The 19132-nt window shown below is 38.4% G+C and overlaps 1 protein-coding gene across 3 annotated transcripts in view; it reads right to left on the bottom strand.

Moving 5' to 3' along the window:
- Iqub (IQ motif and ubiquitin domain containing) overlaps positions 1–19132 on the bottom strand; it is a 57603-nt gene that overhangs the window by 35108 nt on the left and 3363 nt on the right. For 2 of the 3 annotated variants that reach the window (XM_076913644.1, XM_076913645.1), the window contains exons 2-7: positions 17977–18376; positions 16267–16401; positions 13599–13760; positions 13339–13511; positions 12543–12698; positions 7932–8142 (exon numbers count right to left, since the gene is read on the bottom strand). In XM_076913644.1, coding sequence (XP_076769759.1) covers positions 7932–8142; positions 12543–12698; positions 13339–13511; positions 13599–13760; positions 16267–16401; positions 17977–18367 — 1228 coding nt within the window. In that variant the 5' untranslated portion in view covers positions 18368–18376. The remainder of the gene's footprint in view (positions 1–7931; positions 8143–12542; positions 12699–13338; positions 13512–13598; positions 13761–16266; positions 16402–17976; positions 18377–19132) is intronic. The other variant, XM_034519329.2, reaches the window with a different exon arrangement.

Below are 19132 nucleotides of genomic sequence, written 5' to 3'. Positions count from 1 at the left end.
CTTATCATAAACTGGAAGGCCAAATAGCCTGGAAAGGGACAGCGTACACCTAACAAGACTGTCAAGTGAGATGCTAGAAAGAAAAAGGGATAAAAGTAGTAAATAAAGATGGATAAATTTAAACAGTAAACATGTGAACATGTAGATTAAATGGACCTTTAAAATAAGGATACATACAGAAGAAATAGTAAGGAATTATATATATACACATACATATATATTCATATACATATACACATACATATACGTAGAAAGTATATATGTATATATACATATATATGTATTTGTATATATACATATACATATATATGAGATTGTCTCAATAACACATTAAAAGTAAATTATTATCCAAACATCCCAATGAAAAGGCAAAGGCACAGGTTATCTGATTAGGTTTTAAAGATAATATCAAATGAAGACACAAAGATTAAAAAGTCATAGAATACATAAAGAAATACTATGCTACAATAATCTAAAGAAAACTGGGCTGGGCAGAGACGTGTACACTTGGAATCTTGACGTGGACATGAGGATCGCAAGTTCTAAGCTAGCTTACATTACAAAGTGAGAGGATCTGAACGGAACACACATTCTTCTCTGGTACCACAGAACAGTTTTCAAAATGACATCTATGTTATATTGAAACAAGCCTCAATAAATCCAGGACTCACGTGATGTGGAAGTATATCCCATAACAAAATTAGAAATCAGTAACAAAGATCTATTTTTTTAAAAAGCTGTAAACAGACTACTTTTAAATAATCTGTGGGTCAAAAGCAAATTACAAAATAGTATTCACAAGTAAGTAATCACAAAGTATTTTTGAAAAGAAGAAAATCAAGCTGAACATATGGTAAGCCTGTGACACAGCTGGTGCAGCTAATGAAATAAAGGGCATTTACACTATCAAACTCCTCTATCAGAAGTGAGTCCAGGTCCTAGAACACTGACCATCATTTTCACCGTATGATGAGGAAACAGCGGTGAAATAATCCAAAAGAAAGCAGAATCAAGGAGATAATAATTTAAAATGCAACAAAAAATAATAAAAGCAAAAGAAATATAAGAGAGAGGAATCAATTAAAAATAATAAAATTGGTAAATCCATAGCCCAGTTGTTCAGGAAACAAAGAATAAAGACAGAGTTACCGGTATTAGGAGTTTGGAGCGATATTATTACAGCTCCAACAAAGAGCAAAAGGATAACATGGAAAACTGCTAATATCTTTATGTTAATATATTCATAAATATACATGAAATAAACAAGTTACTTAAATTATGCAAGCTATCAAAGCACAGTTCATAACAAATATATACCATGAATAGGATTATATCTATCTACATTCAGACACTTAAGCTGTCCAACAAAGAAAACTCAAAGCCTCAGTACCCTCATTGGTAACTTAGAAACATTTTTTTAAAACAAGATGCTAACTTTATACTAAGTTGAAAAACTGAAGAGAAAAGAATATAGACATTATCCAGACATAGAAACGAAATAATAGCATAATAATAAAACTAGGAAATAAAATCTATAGACCAACATCTTATAGGAACAGACATAAAAGTCCTAACTAGATTTCAAAAATATAAAAAAGACAATGCAGCATGCATTTATGCATTATAAATAAATGGTTCACCACAAGGACGTAGGGTTTGTTTAATGCATGAAAAGAAAATTAGTTGATGTAAATCGCCAGTGAGGACCATGAAAAAAATGTGTAATTGTTGAACACTGAAAAGGCCAGTAACAAAAATGCAGCATTTATCTCACCCCCCTGAGAGAAAAAATCTTGTCAGACGTTATAGTAAGGAGTATCTTCAGTCAAATGAAGGACCTCACTGAACACTGTGACATGGTAAAATAATGCCCATTGTGAAAAACTGCATTTATTCTGCCCAGCATTACACTGATGTGAATCATCCTGAATTCAAACTCCTAGCAGACTCTTTAAAAAAAAAAAAATACAAACTCATTCTAAACATTACGTTTTAAGCAAAAGATTTAGCATAGTCAAACCTACTTTAAAGAACATGGAAGAAAAATAATAGCCAGTTTCAAGAGTCATAAAACCACAGAAACTACGACTGTGATGTTGGTGTAAAGGTTAACAAATGGCTCAATGGAACAGGATCGAGACCCTAGATATTTCCAGACAGAGCCAGGAGCAGGCAGTTAACTGATTTCTGATAAAAAAGAAAAAGCAAATCATGTCAATGGAGAAAAAGTTATTCAGGAGGAAAATAAAAAGCTAAAAGCAAATTGTGTTGAAACAAGTTGATTTAGACACACACAAATAAAAGGCCAAACCAGTTTTCTAGGATTAGAAAGTATGCTTTCTTTCTCATTGTTATTCACATTGGAAGTCCTAACTAGTTTAGACAGTAAAACTTTTATTAAACTTCCTAAGGGAAACAGCCACCTTTAGTCACAGGTAACACAGTTCCTGTCTATGTAAAAAGTAAGAACGCATCCAAAGTTAGTCAGTGTGTTTAGCAAAATCTGAGGATATAAATTAATGTATATGGGTCAATTATGTTCCTATATAGCAAAAACAAATACCTGGAGCTTTATTTAAGATTTCTTTTTCCAGTGCTGGTAATTTAACCCAGACAAGTACTCTGCCACTAAACTACACCCTTACTCCTGGAATTTGTTTAAATAAACCCAAAACAATTAAGTATCAGAAAAAAAAAAAGTTAATAAGATATGTGAACGATTTGTATGTTGAAGGCAAAAAACACTGAAAAAAGAAATCAAAAAAGACTGAAACAAATGGAAAGACACACAATGTTCACAATTCTGTTAAGGTGCTGGTCATCCCAGTGTATCTATACATTAAACACAAGTCCATTCAAACTCCCAGCCAAGTTTTTTTTTTTTTTAACATAATAAAACGGATTGTAAAACCTGGGTGTAAATACAGAAACCAGAATGGACAGAAGAACAACAGGAAGACTTATCACTCAGTTTCAAGACCAACTGTAAAGACACAGAATCACAAAACTGTAGTGTCCGTGAAAGAGAGAGACAGAGATGGAATAATCAGCCAAGAAATCCATCTATACACATACAGTCAAGTATTACGGCTGGGGTCGGAGTGTGTGTGTGTGTGTGTGTGTGTGTGTGTGTGTGTGTGTGTGTGCACTCCAAAACTCACAGGTGAACTTTTCTCCTCAAGGCATTGGTATTAGTTTGGGTTTCCAGGAAATGACTAGGTAATGAAACTCTCGCTAATTAGATGAAGCCCTTATGAATCGGGCCTAAACAAGCAATGCATCTTTGGATGTGTATTGTTCATAAGGTACACAGCCTATAGAACTTCGCTTTTAGGAGCCGACAAAGAGTAAGGTATTGACAAAGATATGAGGACAAGGCTGTGTTTTCAACAAATATAGAGAGAACAAGCAGATGCTCAAGACCAAAGCATTTAAAAATTAACTTCAACTTGCATGAGGTATAACTCATATATTGAATTACATATCTAAATGTAAAACATAAAACTATAACATTCCAGAAGAAAACATAGAAGAAAAGCTATGTGACTCCAAGTTTACATAGCATTTAGATAGAACACTAAGTACATGATCTATATAGAAACAATTGATAAACTGAACTTCATCAAAGGTTAAGACGTTCGCTCTAGCAAAGACACCAGTAGAAGAATGAAAGACAAGCTGTTAGGAAATGCCCACTCACCCCGGACAAAGACAACGACAGACCAAAGGAATTAACGTCTCCAAGCACAATCTAGGGGACCAGTTAGTTATCACAGTTACCTATAGTCTGAGTGACTTGAGCAGCTAGCTGTGTCACCAAAAAGACCTAGCACCCTGTGTGATGACTCCCAGAGACTGGAAGTTCCCTGCACAGACAGGAAGTTCGATACTCTCCACACTGTTATGTGATTATAACACACTGCTTAAATGGCTTCAGGGAGGAACTGCAGGAATGTAAGCTCCTGGTGAGTTTTGTGAGCGCTCTGAGCCTACCCACTACAGTAGCAGGACTGTTTTGATCCAGAGGAAACAAGAGGTCAAAGGTGTGAAAGACGGGACCCATAAAGGAGGTTTGGAGAAAGGGTAGATGCCTCTGGAGTTCTGCTCTCCTAACCTCTCATCTTCAGACTGTTTCTCTTGCCCGGTGTTTAGGAGAACGGTGAGAATGTGCATTCGTGCTTAGCTGAGGAGAGCCCCTCTCCTTCCAACCTGACACGTGATTCCTGCTTACTAGCCTGGAGCACTTTAGCCAAACCTCCCCATTCTCCAAGTCTACTGGCCCAGAGAGAGATGCCTAAACTCCAGGTAAACTGCCTCTAGGGTTGCTGGCAGTTTTTGTTGAGCCTCTTACTGACAAAATCCCATTATTTCTCCAATTGATCCATTGAACACGACAAGGGAGGACTCTCTCCTGTGTGGTTTTATAGACAACTGTGGGCTTCTGCTCAAAATATCCTGGGAGTCGTATGCAAGTAATGTTCTCTTCCAAATCCCTAGCATCCTGCATCACATGCAGTCAGACACCAACCTTCCAGGACAAGGGTTACCACCAAGTCCTCTGTGTTCTTCAAACCAAAGGAGCTTATTTCAAAGACCCCCCAAGAGGGCTCCCTTGAAGTACCTCTCACAATCCTCTTGGAAACTACTTCAAAGTAATGATGCACTTTTAAGAAATAAAAAATAAAAAATAAGCCCACTTTTACTAGTTTCGTCTTATCTTTCCTTCTTATTTATCTCTTTGATCTTACTGAGTGGTCCATGCATGGGCCAAGGATTAGTTCTCAATTTATTTCTTCTATAAAATACTAATAAGGGGGATAGAATGTCTTACACTGACTCTGGTATTCAGTTATCCAACCTCTTGGACTCAAGTGAAGAAGAAATCAGGGCAATAGTGTGCATCCTCCAGAAGGAGCACAATGAAGAAGACAGACATGCCTGAGATTACATCGGATGGTGGAGTAATTAAAGTTTATACTTTTCTTTGAAAGTATAAACTGATATGGTCTTTAGAAGGCCACTAAAACTGGAAAATGCATGTCTTGTGAACTAGACTCTCCAGTCCTAGGTTTTATGCCCTAGAGAAATGCACACTTGTTTTCATCAACAAAGGCCACTACTTATATTTTGAAAAAACAAAGCCTGGGTACAAATCCACAGTGAAATTGATAAAATAGTTGTGAGCCTTTTCTGCAGTGGCACACTCCATAGAAATGAGGATGAAATCCTGAATCACATATGATAACACAGACAGAACTCACACTGTAATATTGAAGTTTAAAAGACAGACATAAACATCCATTCTGAATAATTCTACTTATATAAAAATTGAAAAGACAAGACAAACCCTGGTACTCCAGGCCCTCCTTCAAAAACTGATACTCAGGGACTGGCTGCTGAGAGTTTGACCGTGCTCCACTGAGTATGTGGGTAACACAGATTGCACTTATTCTGAGTGGAGGGGTGTCCTTTTTCTTTGGGTGGGGGGTCACAAGGGTGAGAGGCAGACCTTGGGGGGAAATGAGTGTAATCAGAGTGCATTATATAAAATTCCAAAATAATCAATAAAAATATTATGTTAAAAAAAAGAATACGGTACTCAAACCAATGTTCTTTAGCTGCTGTCATTCATGAAAATTCAAGTTTATGAAAATCAGCCCTACCACACAAACATAAAAGGACACAAACATTAAGTATCAGCTGGAGACAATCTTGTCTGATGTGTATTAAATGATAATGTTTATCATCTTAAATAACTATCGTTTTGCTTTTATTTCTGAGGAAAGAATGTCTTTATAAAGAAAATTTATGAAATGCAGTTGAAGGCATGCAATTGCCACTATGAGTCACAAGAGGGCAGCAGTTACAAGGCACAGTTAGGGAAGTGGCATTAAAAAAAACCTGTATGGCAAGAAATACTAATCATGTAAACAGATATTGAGAAACAATTCTCACAATTTGTTTAATTATTCTAAATCTTTTCATTCATAATTCTAAGGTGTAAAAATGACATAAACAGCCTAGTAATAATTTTCTATTTATTTTCATTTTTTTCTCTATATTTCTTGAATAGTCATATATAAGACAAGGGTTAAGATTAGTCACTACAGAAGGGGTCACATATATATTTCCATAAATGTTATATTCTGTGTTTTTTACTTTATTGAATAAGATTTAACTGAAATTGTGTACTCTATTCAGAATTATGGAAACTGAAGTTTACAAGTGAGTGAGTCATACTATATAACACTATTAACAAGGCAGAATTTGATATTTTCTGATAGTTTCCACAAGTGTCTGTCAACATGACATAATAACAGTGACATCTTTGGCTAACTCATATATGTTTTAAAACATCATTCTCACAAATTCCTGCTATACTAGAACATTAGTTTTATGACTATAGGATTTTTGAAAACCTGGCTACCAATCTTCTCTACTGGATCATCAATTTAAGAATTAACCCTTGTGCTGGAGAGATGGCTCAGTGGTTAAAAGCACTGACTGTTCTCCCAGAGGTCCTGAGTTCAATTCCCAGCAACCACATGGTGGCTCCCAACCATCTGTAATAGGATCTGATGCCCTCTTCTGACGTGTCTGAAGACAGCATCAATGTACTCACATAAATAAATAAATACATAAATAAATAAATAAATAAATAAATAAATAAATAAATAAATAAATCTCGAGAAAGTGATCTTCATACAGCAGGTAGTAACCACAAAAGCAGATAAGAGTAACTACTACCCCATCCAAGAAGCTCCTCTTACACGAAATGGGGACCATCACAGAAAACCACGACCAGACATGACACAGACATCAAGGATATGGGGAGTCCAGTTGCAATAGGTACATTTATATCACAGTTCCTGCAACTGTGGCTCGGGTGGCATTGTGGAAGAAGAGACTTTAGAAAGACTGTAATAACCAGAACATCAGGAAGTCTGCACTGAAACACTGGGTGCAGTGGGGACCGTCAGATGCCAACAGCAGTGCGGTAGAGCTGATGTCACTAACCTGAATTCCCGTGAATGCCTACAGCTGAAGAATGATGGTTTGAGTACCCGTATTCTGAGAAGGGCAGGGAATAATAGGGCTTGTCTTGCTTGTTTTCAACCTTTGTGTATTTCATTACATGAGAAGACCATGAGTTCTTCATTCAGGGCAGCAGATACCACATCCCCCCCCCCTTGATGCCCTGTCTTTATTCCCTATCTTTGATTATGTTGTCTGGTACAAAAGCCTTCAAGTGGGTGACACTGGTCGTAACACTGGAAGTAAGGAAACCTTTGCCTTACCTATAACCAGCGCACACCCTATAGAGGAAATAAGGTAAAGTAGTTGTTGTTGAGGGTTAAGGAGTTATTGCTAAAGAACACAATCAGACAGAATGTGGGACTCAAAAATTAAACCGCCCGACTGAATTCACAAGCCGCTCAAGGCTTCAGAAAATTAGGTGAGCAGTCATTTTAACTTAGGTGGCTGCAGCATGAATGCAACGATGTCCTAAAGCACCATGTTCTCACAGGATCATACACACTGCTGTTGTTTAAGACACTTCCAATTTTATTTCATTCTTAATTCCCATCTCAATTATAACACATTTGCTTGGTGATGAGGAGAATGCTAATTCTAGCACAGAAGCACACAGATGGCAGAGGCCAGTCTAGTCTACATAGTGAGTTCCAGGGCAGCCATGTATGTATGTGTATGTATGTGTATGTGAATGTGAATGTGTATGTGTGTGTAATGTATATAAATATACACATACATATGTACATAAATATACATATATACATCTATACGTAGTGTTATAGATTTTTCTAACCGAGATCCCTAAGACAACTCCCTACAACTACCCCTACAACAATGGTGTCTTTCTTTTGTTCCCATCAAGCCCGCCTGTGGCACAACGCTCCTGTGGCACTTACGTTCTAGAGCATTGTAAAGGAGCTCAAAGTCTTCGGTTGTTTTAGGGTTGTGCCTCCGGTAATAGTCCATTCGTATCCATTCTTCCTTCTCTCGAATCTTCAAGAACTCTTGCTCTTCTTCCCACTCCAACCTCAATTTCTTTTGTTTTCTCAAGCTGTCCACATAGCGTTTAGCATGCCATCGCCTGTAGGAAGTCTGGATCACTATCACCTGTGTTTAAGGCGAAAGGAAATGGAAGCTGTCACTGACTTGTTGATCAGAGCGTAAAGAAGGTAGAAAGGATTGTTTCAGCTCAAATTCTACAACAAAATAACATTGGCAGTCTGGCTTTATTTCTTTCTGAGACATTAGTTTGCACAATTAAATAAAATTATAGATAATGCGCCACTATTCTTTGGCTTTGAAATCTAGCCATACGTTACTATAAGACTATTTATATGTACGTGAGAGCACTGACTCTAGAGGGAAAATCAGTGTAAATCTTCCTTCTGCTTTTCTCCTTGTCTGGCTGTGGGTAAGTAACTAACCATTCTCTACAATAGCAATAGGCATAGAAGGTGTTTAGCCCAAGAGTTGTTCAGTAAACATTACAGCAGTTAATGACTCTAGCTTATGGAGTGGCTATGAGTTTAAACACATATTTACAACAGAATTGTATTTTGTAAACACATAGCAGGGAGGTTCACATGTATATCATCAAAAATAGGTTAGAGGCTCTGTTAGACTATTATTTTATTTGGAAGCATGACAGAAATTTTTCCTCTGTGTAGACCTTGCCCTGTGTAGATTTGCACTAGATATAGTCTACCCAGTGGAGTCTTCATGGGCTCCATGAATATGAAAATGGTGATTTTTCCCTACAGTTACATGACATTGTGAGAGATGCCCCAGAGTCCCCAGGAAAAATTAACCTTTCAGGGCAAGAAGGAAAATATTCTCTGTTTTAATCTATCTAACCACATCACAATTTCCCTTTTAGTATACACCAAAGAATAATTGATCATTTTAAAAGAGCCAACAAGGCCGGGCGGTGGTGGCGCACACCTTTAATCCCAGCACTTGGAAAGCAGAGGCAGGCGGATTTCTGAGTTTGAGGCCAGCCTGGTCCACAGAGTGAGTTCCAGGACAGCCAGTGCTAAAAAACAAAAACACAACAAAACAATAAAAGAGCCAACAGAAGAGAAGGCCCCTAATGGAACAGCAAAAACAGGGTACCTTTGTGGAGAGAATCACTTGTAAAAGCAGACAGTGGAGGAGAGCCTAGACTAACACCATCAGTGGTTATCTGGAAATTTCCACCAGTGTGAATTCCCAGGTGCCACCGCAGAGGTGCTGAAGAACAACTGTCTGACAAGCAACAAGCTCTCCACTGGATTCTAAAGCTAAACTTTCTGTACCACTTTACTAACGTGAAACACAACAAAAATAAGACCAAACTAGACATGATTAATGTCTTTAGAGTAAAGGGAAAGATGTCAGTCTAAAACAGTCAATATTAAAAGAACAAGTACATTTCAAAAAAAAAAAGTAAATAAATAGGATACATAGTAGCATGGGGTGATTTTGAATTTGCTAAAGGAATTAAGGCTGCAAAAGAAACTTTTTAAATACCACAAATGCTTTTCTGTTCTTACATAAGAAACCATGGCAATGTCAATAGGCTCTATGTTTTAAGAGTCTATTAGACAGTCTTGACCAACAACTCGAAAGAAGGCTTCTCATGTCTGGTATTGAAAGGGGGAGTGGTTGTTCAGTGGTCTTCAGCTCTTGGAAGGAGCATTATCAGTTCTGGTCAGAAAATTTCATTAAAATTATAAATGCATATTTTTTTCATAGAATTGCATGCATTATAGTTTTTAGGTAAATGGCTAATGAAATGATTACGTGTGACTTTTTCAGATATTCATATTATGGGTAGTCTCCCTCTTTCTCCGTTATTGCCTTTCTCCACTTTCCCTAGGAAGCTTCCTTTGTATCCCTCTTCCCCTGTCAGATCTCTTCTAGCCTTGCATTCCTCCTTACCTCACCCTTCTGTCCTCAGCTCTCCCTTTAAGAGTTCCCCTTTGCCATTTCCCTGACCAGTTGAACTGCACCCTCATCTTCCCCACGTTACTGCTCTCCATTCCCACGATTCTGGCAATAGTCTCATTTTACTCTCTTGGTTTTCGTAGTCACAATAGGCTATGTACTTCCACCTGATGATTTGGAGCTAGGGGGCTCAATGAAAGAGAGCATGCAACATTTGTCTTCCTGAGTCTGAGTTTCCTCACTCGATATGATCTTTTCTAGTTGCTCTTGCCCTTGGTTACAATCAAGAGGTAGACAGTAGATCTTTGTTGCCAAAGAGACTGTACACTTCAGAAAGAGGATCCGAAGATCCCTGAGTTGGAACTCACCTGAAGGCTGTCTCCCTGAGGAGAGGCTTTCATGGTATCAGAGGGCACCATACAAGCCTTCAAAGGAGGGAAGTAACCAAAAATCCTACCCAGATATGATATCTATGAATCACATCAATGGCAGGCATAGTATTATTAAGATTGTAATAATGACACACACACACAAAAAATGGTGGTAATCAACAGCTCTATAATTGGATTTAAGACCTTCTCAACATGCTGCCTGAGACGGGAAGCCTAGCTAACTATCCAGTGCTACTGAAGTCACAGGTATTGAAGGAGAATCTATAACCAATAAGTTTCTAAGCTCCCTCCCTTCCCTAAACTTCTAAAGTTCATGGGCTTCTCCCCCCGACCCCTGCCCATTCTTCTAACTCCACTCTTTGCCGCTATGCACTCTCATGCTCGGGCCTCTCTTTTTCTTCATATCTCACTCTTCTTTCTGTCTCTCTGCTCTGTTTCTGCTTCTCTCTTAGCCAGGTTCAGTCTACTGAGCACGTTCAGCCTACTGTCTTCTGTCTCTTCTCTCTGGACTCCTCCTGATGATGAGGAAGTTTTCTCCCTCATATCTACGATAGAAACCTTGCCCTTAATCACACCATGGAGTGGTCATGTAGTCAGTTTATACAGATGGGGAAAAGTCCAAAAGACCTCAACCCTACATAAAGAACTAGAGGCAACTGGAGAAAGCTGGGAACAAGAGAAGTGTCTTTCCCAGGGGAGAAAAAAAGTACACAAAGTGGTTGTCCAGTGATAAATGGTCAGCTCTAAAAATAAAATGTATATAACAAGCAGTATTATATGGACTGAATGAGACACACACACACACACACGTGTATTGATATATATATATCAATTGGTGAAAACAGAGGCCATGAATTTGAAGGAGAGTAGGAAGGTTTGAAGGGAGGAAAGGGAAGGGAGAAATGTAACTATACTGTAATCTCAAAAATAAAATCAAATTTAAAGAGAAAAAAACAATGGCACTAATGAAGTAAGCTACAGACTAAAACAAAAAAAAGTGTCTTTCTTCCGAGGACTCTCTGCACCTTCAAGATATCATGTTGCGAGCCCTCTCTTTGAATGACCACTGTTCCCTTCCTCACTGAGAGTCTTTGTTCTCTCTCTAAAATCATAAACTGCCAAGAACTTTGTTGTTTGAAATGAGATCAGTGAGAATGAAACGCCTGACTCCTGCCTGGAGGCTCTAACACTCTTTAAGAAAGAAACACAGTCTTGATTTATAACCCAGGTGCTAATCTTCAGAGAACGAGAATGGACACATTCACAGCTCTTCTCCTGTAGTTCCGGAGGAGCTGGACCCTTGTCTGTGCTGCACTTGATGGTGGCCCTTTCCAAACAGCTTTGCTGTGCACTGACAAAGCCAAGAGAATGTCACTCAGTTTCTCAACCTTCTGTGCAATGGTATCTTTTCCTTAGTTTAGTCTTAAAAGTCAAAACCCCATCAGGTTGACATAGCTGGCACAGATACAGCCAGGTAGTAAGCCTGCCCAGAATTGGCTCTGGTAGAGTTTCTTTCCATAGGGGCAAAGAGTTAACAGGCTTGAGGGTTTTGTATTCCATGTTCATTTTTAAATATCTTTGTCTGGTTAGGCTAGAAAAAGTGTCTGGCTTCAGAACATGTGTTTATGTGAGATTATATATATATATATATATACACATATATATATATATATATATGCTTTGAGGTCATTCTTATACCCAAATGATGGTAGATGATGATAGATAGATACTATTGATAGATACTATTGTAATTTATCTGTAAGAGATCAATTAGGTTGGAAATGCTGGGAAAAAAAGATAAATCGTTTAACAATAAAAAAAAATGAAGAAATTACATATTTATCAGAGAAGACAAACTGCCTTGTCCTCTTTGACTTCAGTAAGTCAGGGAAGTCCCCATATGACTGAGCTGGCATAAAAGTAAGGGACAGAGGTGTTGAGAAGTCTCATAACGGCCAGTGGCTACACAAAAACACTTGAGATTCCTTAGGGAATAGAAAGAACTAGTAAAGTTTTTAATTCTGGTTATTTCTGTAGAAGGATATTCAGCATGCTTGCCTTTGGTAGCAATAGAACGCAACTCACACATACGCCACTCTTCCTCGCACTGCCATAGCTTACAGAAATACAGAGAACGATTAGCATATGTACCTAATTTACAGTGTTCGTTCCCAATGAACAGTCTCTTACCGCATTCAACCGTCGAGCGTGGTACTGTGCTGCTGAGAAGTAGTTTCCTGGCTTGAGAAGTTTATCAGTCATGTTTGACACATACACCCCAATTTTAGTCATCTGAGTGGAGGTTGTATTTGTAGTTTGTTGCAGCTTCTTTCTCTGAAAAACTGTCTAAAATGAAGACATTAAGAATAAGCACCTACTATTTCCAGAGTAAAGAAAATCTTACAAGCATCAGCAGCAAGTGGAGGGTGTTTTTCTCCATATTTTCATTAATCTTTTATTATCTTCGTTGTCATATATTAGTTATGTGGGGAGTGATGGCATTCTGAGTGGATGTATATTATTGCCATGAGCACGGCATGGAAAGAGCTCCAGTGCCTCTGACCATGGGAATGGCCAGGCTTTCCCCAGGTCAGCGTCAAAGTAAGGAAGCTGACAGTGTGTGAAGAAAATATTCCAAGCTTCCTCCTCTCAGATGGCTGCATCCTGAAACTGCTCCCCTAGATACACCCTAAGAGATGAGTCGCCTCCTTATTCGGCTGTATGTAATAGGCAAACCTCTGCCTTCCACAGTAGATTCCATATCCAGTGGTATATAATAAGTGTACCTGGTCTCTGGGCCACTGGTGTGTCTCCATCAGAGCACATGACTCACCAGATCCCAGCTTTCCATGGTCTCTTCATCACCTGTCACCCCTGTAAGGTCAATCCCAAAGCTGTACAGATTGGGGCACAGTTAAACAGAAATCCGAGGGAATCATCCAGCAGACGGTTGACATACACATAAACAGGAAAGTAAGAACGTTACCTGGGTGTCCCTACAGAACAGATTGTCTTTCTCAGGAATCTTTTTAGGTACAGTTTGGGTTCCAGCGTTGTGATATTCTTGTCCTGTTATTTTATGTCTAAACCCACCAAGAAATGGCTTGTGGAAGTCAGATTTTATTATCTCAACTGCTACCTCCTCATAGCGATCGAGGCCTAAGGGAATGAAAGTCAAGGCTGAAGGAAAGTTCAACACAGGGGGCCATACTGAAACACTTTGTCTAACAGATATTAAGGACTTACTGGTCTGGATGGTGACCGTTATGATCTGGGAGCCCTCACTCAAGCCCTCGATTCTCCTTACTGGATATTCGTCGGGATGTGTGGAAAATACCTCTAATTGAACAATTTCTTGTGGCTTAATTCCATATTGTATTAGAGACTCATTATTCCCAACAATGATTCCTAAGAGAATGAAAATGTTAAGCTGTTTTATAGCAAAGAAATGGAAATTTCTGTTTATTCTTTAAGTCGAGAAAGTTGTGTATGCTTAAATTTGTAACATATGGTGTTTCAATCAACATATGCCCGTGTTGTGAAATGGTTAAATAAAGCTAACAAATCCATTACTTACATACTTACCTTCTTTGGTGAGAACACTTCAATTTTACTGTATTAGTAATTTTCGAGCATATAATGCATGTTGTTAACTATAGTCACCATTATATGCAGTGATCAACCAGATGTTCCTATTTTAAGAAAGTGGAAAATAACAAAGCTACTTATAGGCACACATGTCAGTAAATTACTAAATGTAATATTAATGATTCCTACCTCATACTACAATGTTCGTACAGACAAGTCCAGAAGGCAGTAACTATAGCTAAAACCAATTTAATATATTTTATACATAACTGGAAATTAAATAGATTGAAATTTCAATTACCTTGTTTTAATAAATTCATGTATTATAACTTGTTGAAGCATCATGGTATCATAAATATCATATAGTTACAAATTATTAAAAAAATAAAGTGTAAAAGATTAATTCAGCAACATGGCTGCTCTGGTACGGGGTCACATCCAAAGAACTTCTAGGTCTGTGTAATCTAGACAGAATGACACACCTAGACACACATTTTACGAGCTTGCCTCTTTCCTGTGTTCTTCTCCAGAGTGGGCACAAACTATCGAGCTTGAGCTACAGCCTTCATGCTGGATTAAAGCAAGTACCTGTTTTGAAGGATGCTGGGTTCGTATAGAATCTCACATTTCTCTATTTGGTGCTGACATAAACTTGGTACCCAGTGGTTACTATAATGGTAACTATAAAGAAGAATGGTTGGGAGCTGGAGAGATGGCTCAGCAGTTAAGAGCACTGATTGCTCTTCCAGGGTTCCTAAGTTCAATTCCCAGCAACCACATGGTGGCTCACAACCATCTGTAATTGGATCCGATGCCTTCTTTGGGTATGTGTCTGAAGACAGCTTCAGAGTACTCATATACATAAAATAAATAAATCTTAAAAGAAAAAAGAAGAAGAATGGTTGGTCATAAAACATTAAGAATAGAGCCCTTCGGTGTCTCTGTCCTCTACTTGATCTCTACACTCTGTATGGCCTCCAATTTTAAGCTTCATGATTGAGTTAATGTCCCATAGTTTAAACTTCCCTCTTTGATGTCATAAAGTCCAGACTCTGCCACTTACTAGCTCATTGACATTATAGGGGTTCCCTGAGTTTACTTTCCAGTGAGTTAGCAATAGTATCTCCCTCAAAAGGGTGGTTGTGTAAATTAATGATGAACTCAGCAGAATACTTTAGAGAAGTACTAACATACTTAAGGACACAATGTGCAGCCATTGTGACCATCATTAGCATTTTTGTTGATAACCACTATGTAGCTCAACCTGGGTTGCTCCACCAACCTTTAACTGACAATACAATACAACTTAAAGTTTGGAGTTCATTCACTCTCGGAGGGTTTAAAGCTTTTTATTGCACTTTATTCACTTATTTATTCAGTTGTGGTTGGGGGGCACGTGCACACACACACACACACACACACACACACATGTACGCTTGCGCACAGGAGCACTAGTCAGTTGACAACTTGTAGGACTCAGTTCTCACCTTCCACCACGTGGCCCAGGCGTAGACCTCAAGTTGTGAGGTTTAAAGTGTCTTGACCTGCTGTGCCATCATACCACCCCCAGGCTCTTAAAAATTAATTTAGAACTAAACTTGTTCTTTGGAAACTATGCATAACATCTTTGTAAGTCAATACACAAAAAATTTTAATAAAAACATTAGGATTGGTTCATGTGTGTCCAACATAAACATATCAGCTACGCGAACCTAGTAGACTACCACCGTTACAAACAAGCTAACCAATTACAACATAAGCTGAGTAACTTAAGCAGAGATTCTCAGCAACATCTGCAAAATGTAAGTAATTGTGAGAATTACCTTAATGGATAGAAAACTCGGAAACTGCATTTATGCTTTATGGGTCCTTCTTCATTACCCATTTTTGTTCAATCTCATTTCCCCTCCATCCACGCAAAGCTTCTTGCTACTTTCCTAAAATACCAAGTTCCCCCAACCCCTTTAGGACTTATTCCAATAAACACTGCTTTTTATTGACTGAAACATTCTATAGCCACCCAGGTTCCTTCCTCCGTAAACTTCAAGTTTAGGTGGGCTATCACCATGGAAGCATCTCCATGATACGGTGGACTCCTTCCTTGCTAATCTGTAAGTGACTTGAGGACATGATTCTGAGAATGTTCAGTTATATCCAAAGGATATAGAATAAAACACATATTTATGACAATGTATTAAATGAACTAATGTGCTACCATAATATAATGCTGAAACAGTAAATATTAAGTTTTAAAATCAAAAATCTTTGGTGACTTACACGTTAAAGCCAGAACAGTCTTGATAAACACATTAGCCTTTAAACTTACCTGCATGTGTTATTTGCAGAACATAATGTGGGATACGTAATAAGTGTGCAAAATGCTCCTTGAGGAATCTAAAGGGAGCATCAACTCTAAAAGGCATTATTATTTCCTGGCCTGCAGGAATAAGTACAACTTTTACTGCAAACAAAAAGAGAAAAAAAAATCATCATCAAATACACTAAGGTCAGAAACATATATCTAGAGAAGGCGGTAGCAGTACACAGAATATTATTATTACAACAATAATAATGTTGTTATAAGTTACAAAATCAAGAATTACTGAAATATCCAAAATGGTACCAAGAACTCACATGGAATAATTAAATTGAGAGCTATTGAGCTCTGGCAAGACTGGCTCACTTCATCTTCTCACCCTGCCTTTTCCTTGTGCAGACCCAGCATGCAGGAATTATCTGAGCTGCCTTCTCTATATTCCAGAGCTACATTTCATAAGAATAAACTGCTGTTGTTGAGGTGGAGAAGAAAGGCAGGGGACACCACAGGGACGTGGAAAGGAAGAGGAACCCCTGACCCATCAGATTGCCACGGCTCTCTCAGGGAGAAGCAAGGAGTCTGACACAACTGCAACTGCTTACAGCCTCTCTCCAAGCTTAGCCCTTTGCCTGCAGTCCTCTGGGAATCTCACCAGAAAAAGAAAGAGAGACATGTACAAAGAACGAACTGAATCCCGTTATGTGATCCTACTGGCTCCTGATTCTACTTTATCAGACTACATCATTCCATCCAGTGTGTCCCTGGAGCCATCCTATAATCTCACTGATCAAAAGAGAAAGAAAAGGAAAGAGATGTTTCTTAGCAACTTTTTTGAGGTGTTGCTTGAAAAAACAAACACAAAAATGGCAAGACAATTAATTAGGACTTTATTCCCGGAGCCTCTGCCTACGCTCTCAGGTGTAGCTTAGTTTCGCCGTGTCTCTCTCCCAACCTTCAAAAAAATATAGTAAAATATCTTTAGTAAAGTCTCCAACTTTGCACCATCTTGGCTTGTCCTGAAATTGCTTTCTGTGCTGAACTTACAAATCCTAGTTTTTCTAAGTTGAGTGAGGTCCTTAACAGATTGAGGGGACCCATCCTGTGCTCAGGATGACACTTTGGAGCCCTCTCTGTCCCCTCCCCGCTGACACTATTACTGCTGTTACATCAGGCCCATGTTCTTTTTTGTCATAGGTATTCACTGGCAAAGAAGAAAAGGAACAGTCAGCAGCTACGTAATTGCATTGCTGTCCTCTACCCCAATGGCTGTATATACAGTTTGTACCAGGCAGACAAAAAAAACAAAACAAAGCAAAAGAAACAAACAAAAACCCAAAACACAACAAGCAACATCAACCATGTAAAAGCATCATGCTATATAAGGGAATACCAAACGCAAAGGAGAATCCGGGCTCCAGTTTCATACTATATCTTGTTAGCTATTTATAATAATTAACTCCAAATCTACAAGTCAAAAAATTCAGTTACACTCAGAACTTGCTCTTACTCTATTAGAAATACACACACACACACACACACACACACACACACACACACACACACAGAGAGAGAGAGAGAGAGAGAGAGAGAGAGAAAGAGAGAGAGAGAGAGATATTTTTAAATTGAATTTTGAAACCTTTCCATTGAAGTTTAAATGAAACAGAAAACTACCCTTTGAAACAAAGAAATAAAATATATTTGGTCTCCTACAGCTGATACCTGTTGCTAAGGACTCTCTCACTGATGCCTGCAAATTCTCCTTTATAGCTTTTATTTTATTCAGAAATGACATCTCATCATCTTCTGATCTCTGGTAATCTGGAAGTTTGTAATCTTGCTCCTGAGATTCTGTGGCACTTTCAGGGGACATAAACTCTTCCCTGTGTTGGGAGTCATAGGATTTGGGGGTTGAAAAACTGAGTTCACTCAGCCTCTCAACCGTCTCCTCGCTCTCGGTGCTGAATTCCTCGTTTTCAGATTCTTGCTCTGTCTGCTCTGGGGTTATATCTGACCCTTCTGCTTCTTCTGAAGGACGAGGAATATTGATGACTTCACCGGCCGCTTCACCGCCGACTGTGGTATCAGGATCGTGCTCCTCCGTATCAGACATTTTCCTAAACTAAGACAAAGAATTGAAGTTACTGCATATCTAAGTGTTTTTCCCCTGGGGCTGGATAGGTAGCTCTGTGGTTAAGAGCACTTGCTGACCACACAGAGGCCCTCGGTTTGGTTTCCAGCACCATAGGTATAGCTCAGAAAGGCCTGAAGCTCCATTTCTAGGGCATCTGATGCTCAATTCTACTCTCCAAGAACACCAGCCTCACATGTGGTACCCATAAACATGTGCAGACAAAGCTCTCAGAAACCTAAAATGCTGATACATATTTTTTTAAGTTTATTTTCTTACTGGTGACAGGCATCAGATGAGATTTTTTTAATTTTAAAAAATTACAGAAAATTAAAAATAACCAAGAATCTTAAAAATAGAATTTGGAATATGATATTTTCTGAGAGCATTTGGTGGAAAATATTATTTCTTATTTCTTTCTTATTCAGTGAAGCATCTCTTTAAGAAAGGGCCTGCTCATTTTTTTTTCAGGATATTCAACTAATATGGTATTTATGCTTTTGCCAATAGAAAGGATTCAATGTTTTGAGAAAGCCTGACAGACAATGTACCCTGTATTAAAAAAAAAATAAACAAAACAAACAAACAAAAAAACACTCTGCAGTAGCTCTGCTCTCACAAATAGAAGCAGACATTTCAATGACCTCTGACCCCAACATAGATATCCTATTAAATATAGGTCAAATGTAGGACATGCTGCAAGGTAATTGGAGTCAAAGTTACAGTAACCGAGGCAGGCTTGACCTC

This window comes from Arvicanthis niloticus, chromosome 15 (genome assembly GCF_011762505.2).
Source record: "Arvicanthis niloticus isolate mArvNil1 chromosome 15, mArvNil1.pat.X, whole genome shotgun sequence".
Taxonomy (NCBI): Eukaryota; Metazoa; Chordata; class Mammalia; order Rodentia; family Muridae; genus Arvicanthis; species Arvicanthis niloticus.
Note: the sequence above shows the minus strand (reverse complement) of the source record. Positions and strands in the feature narration are given on the sequence as shown.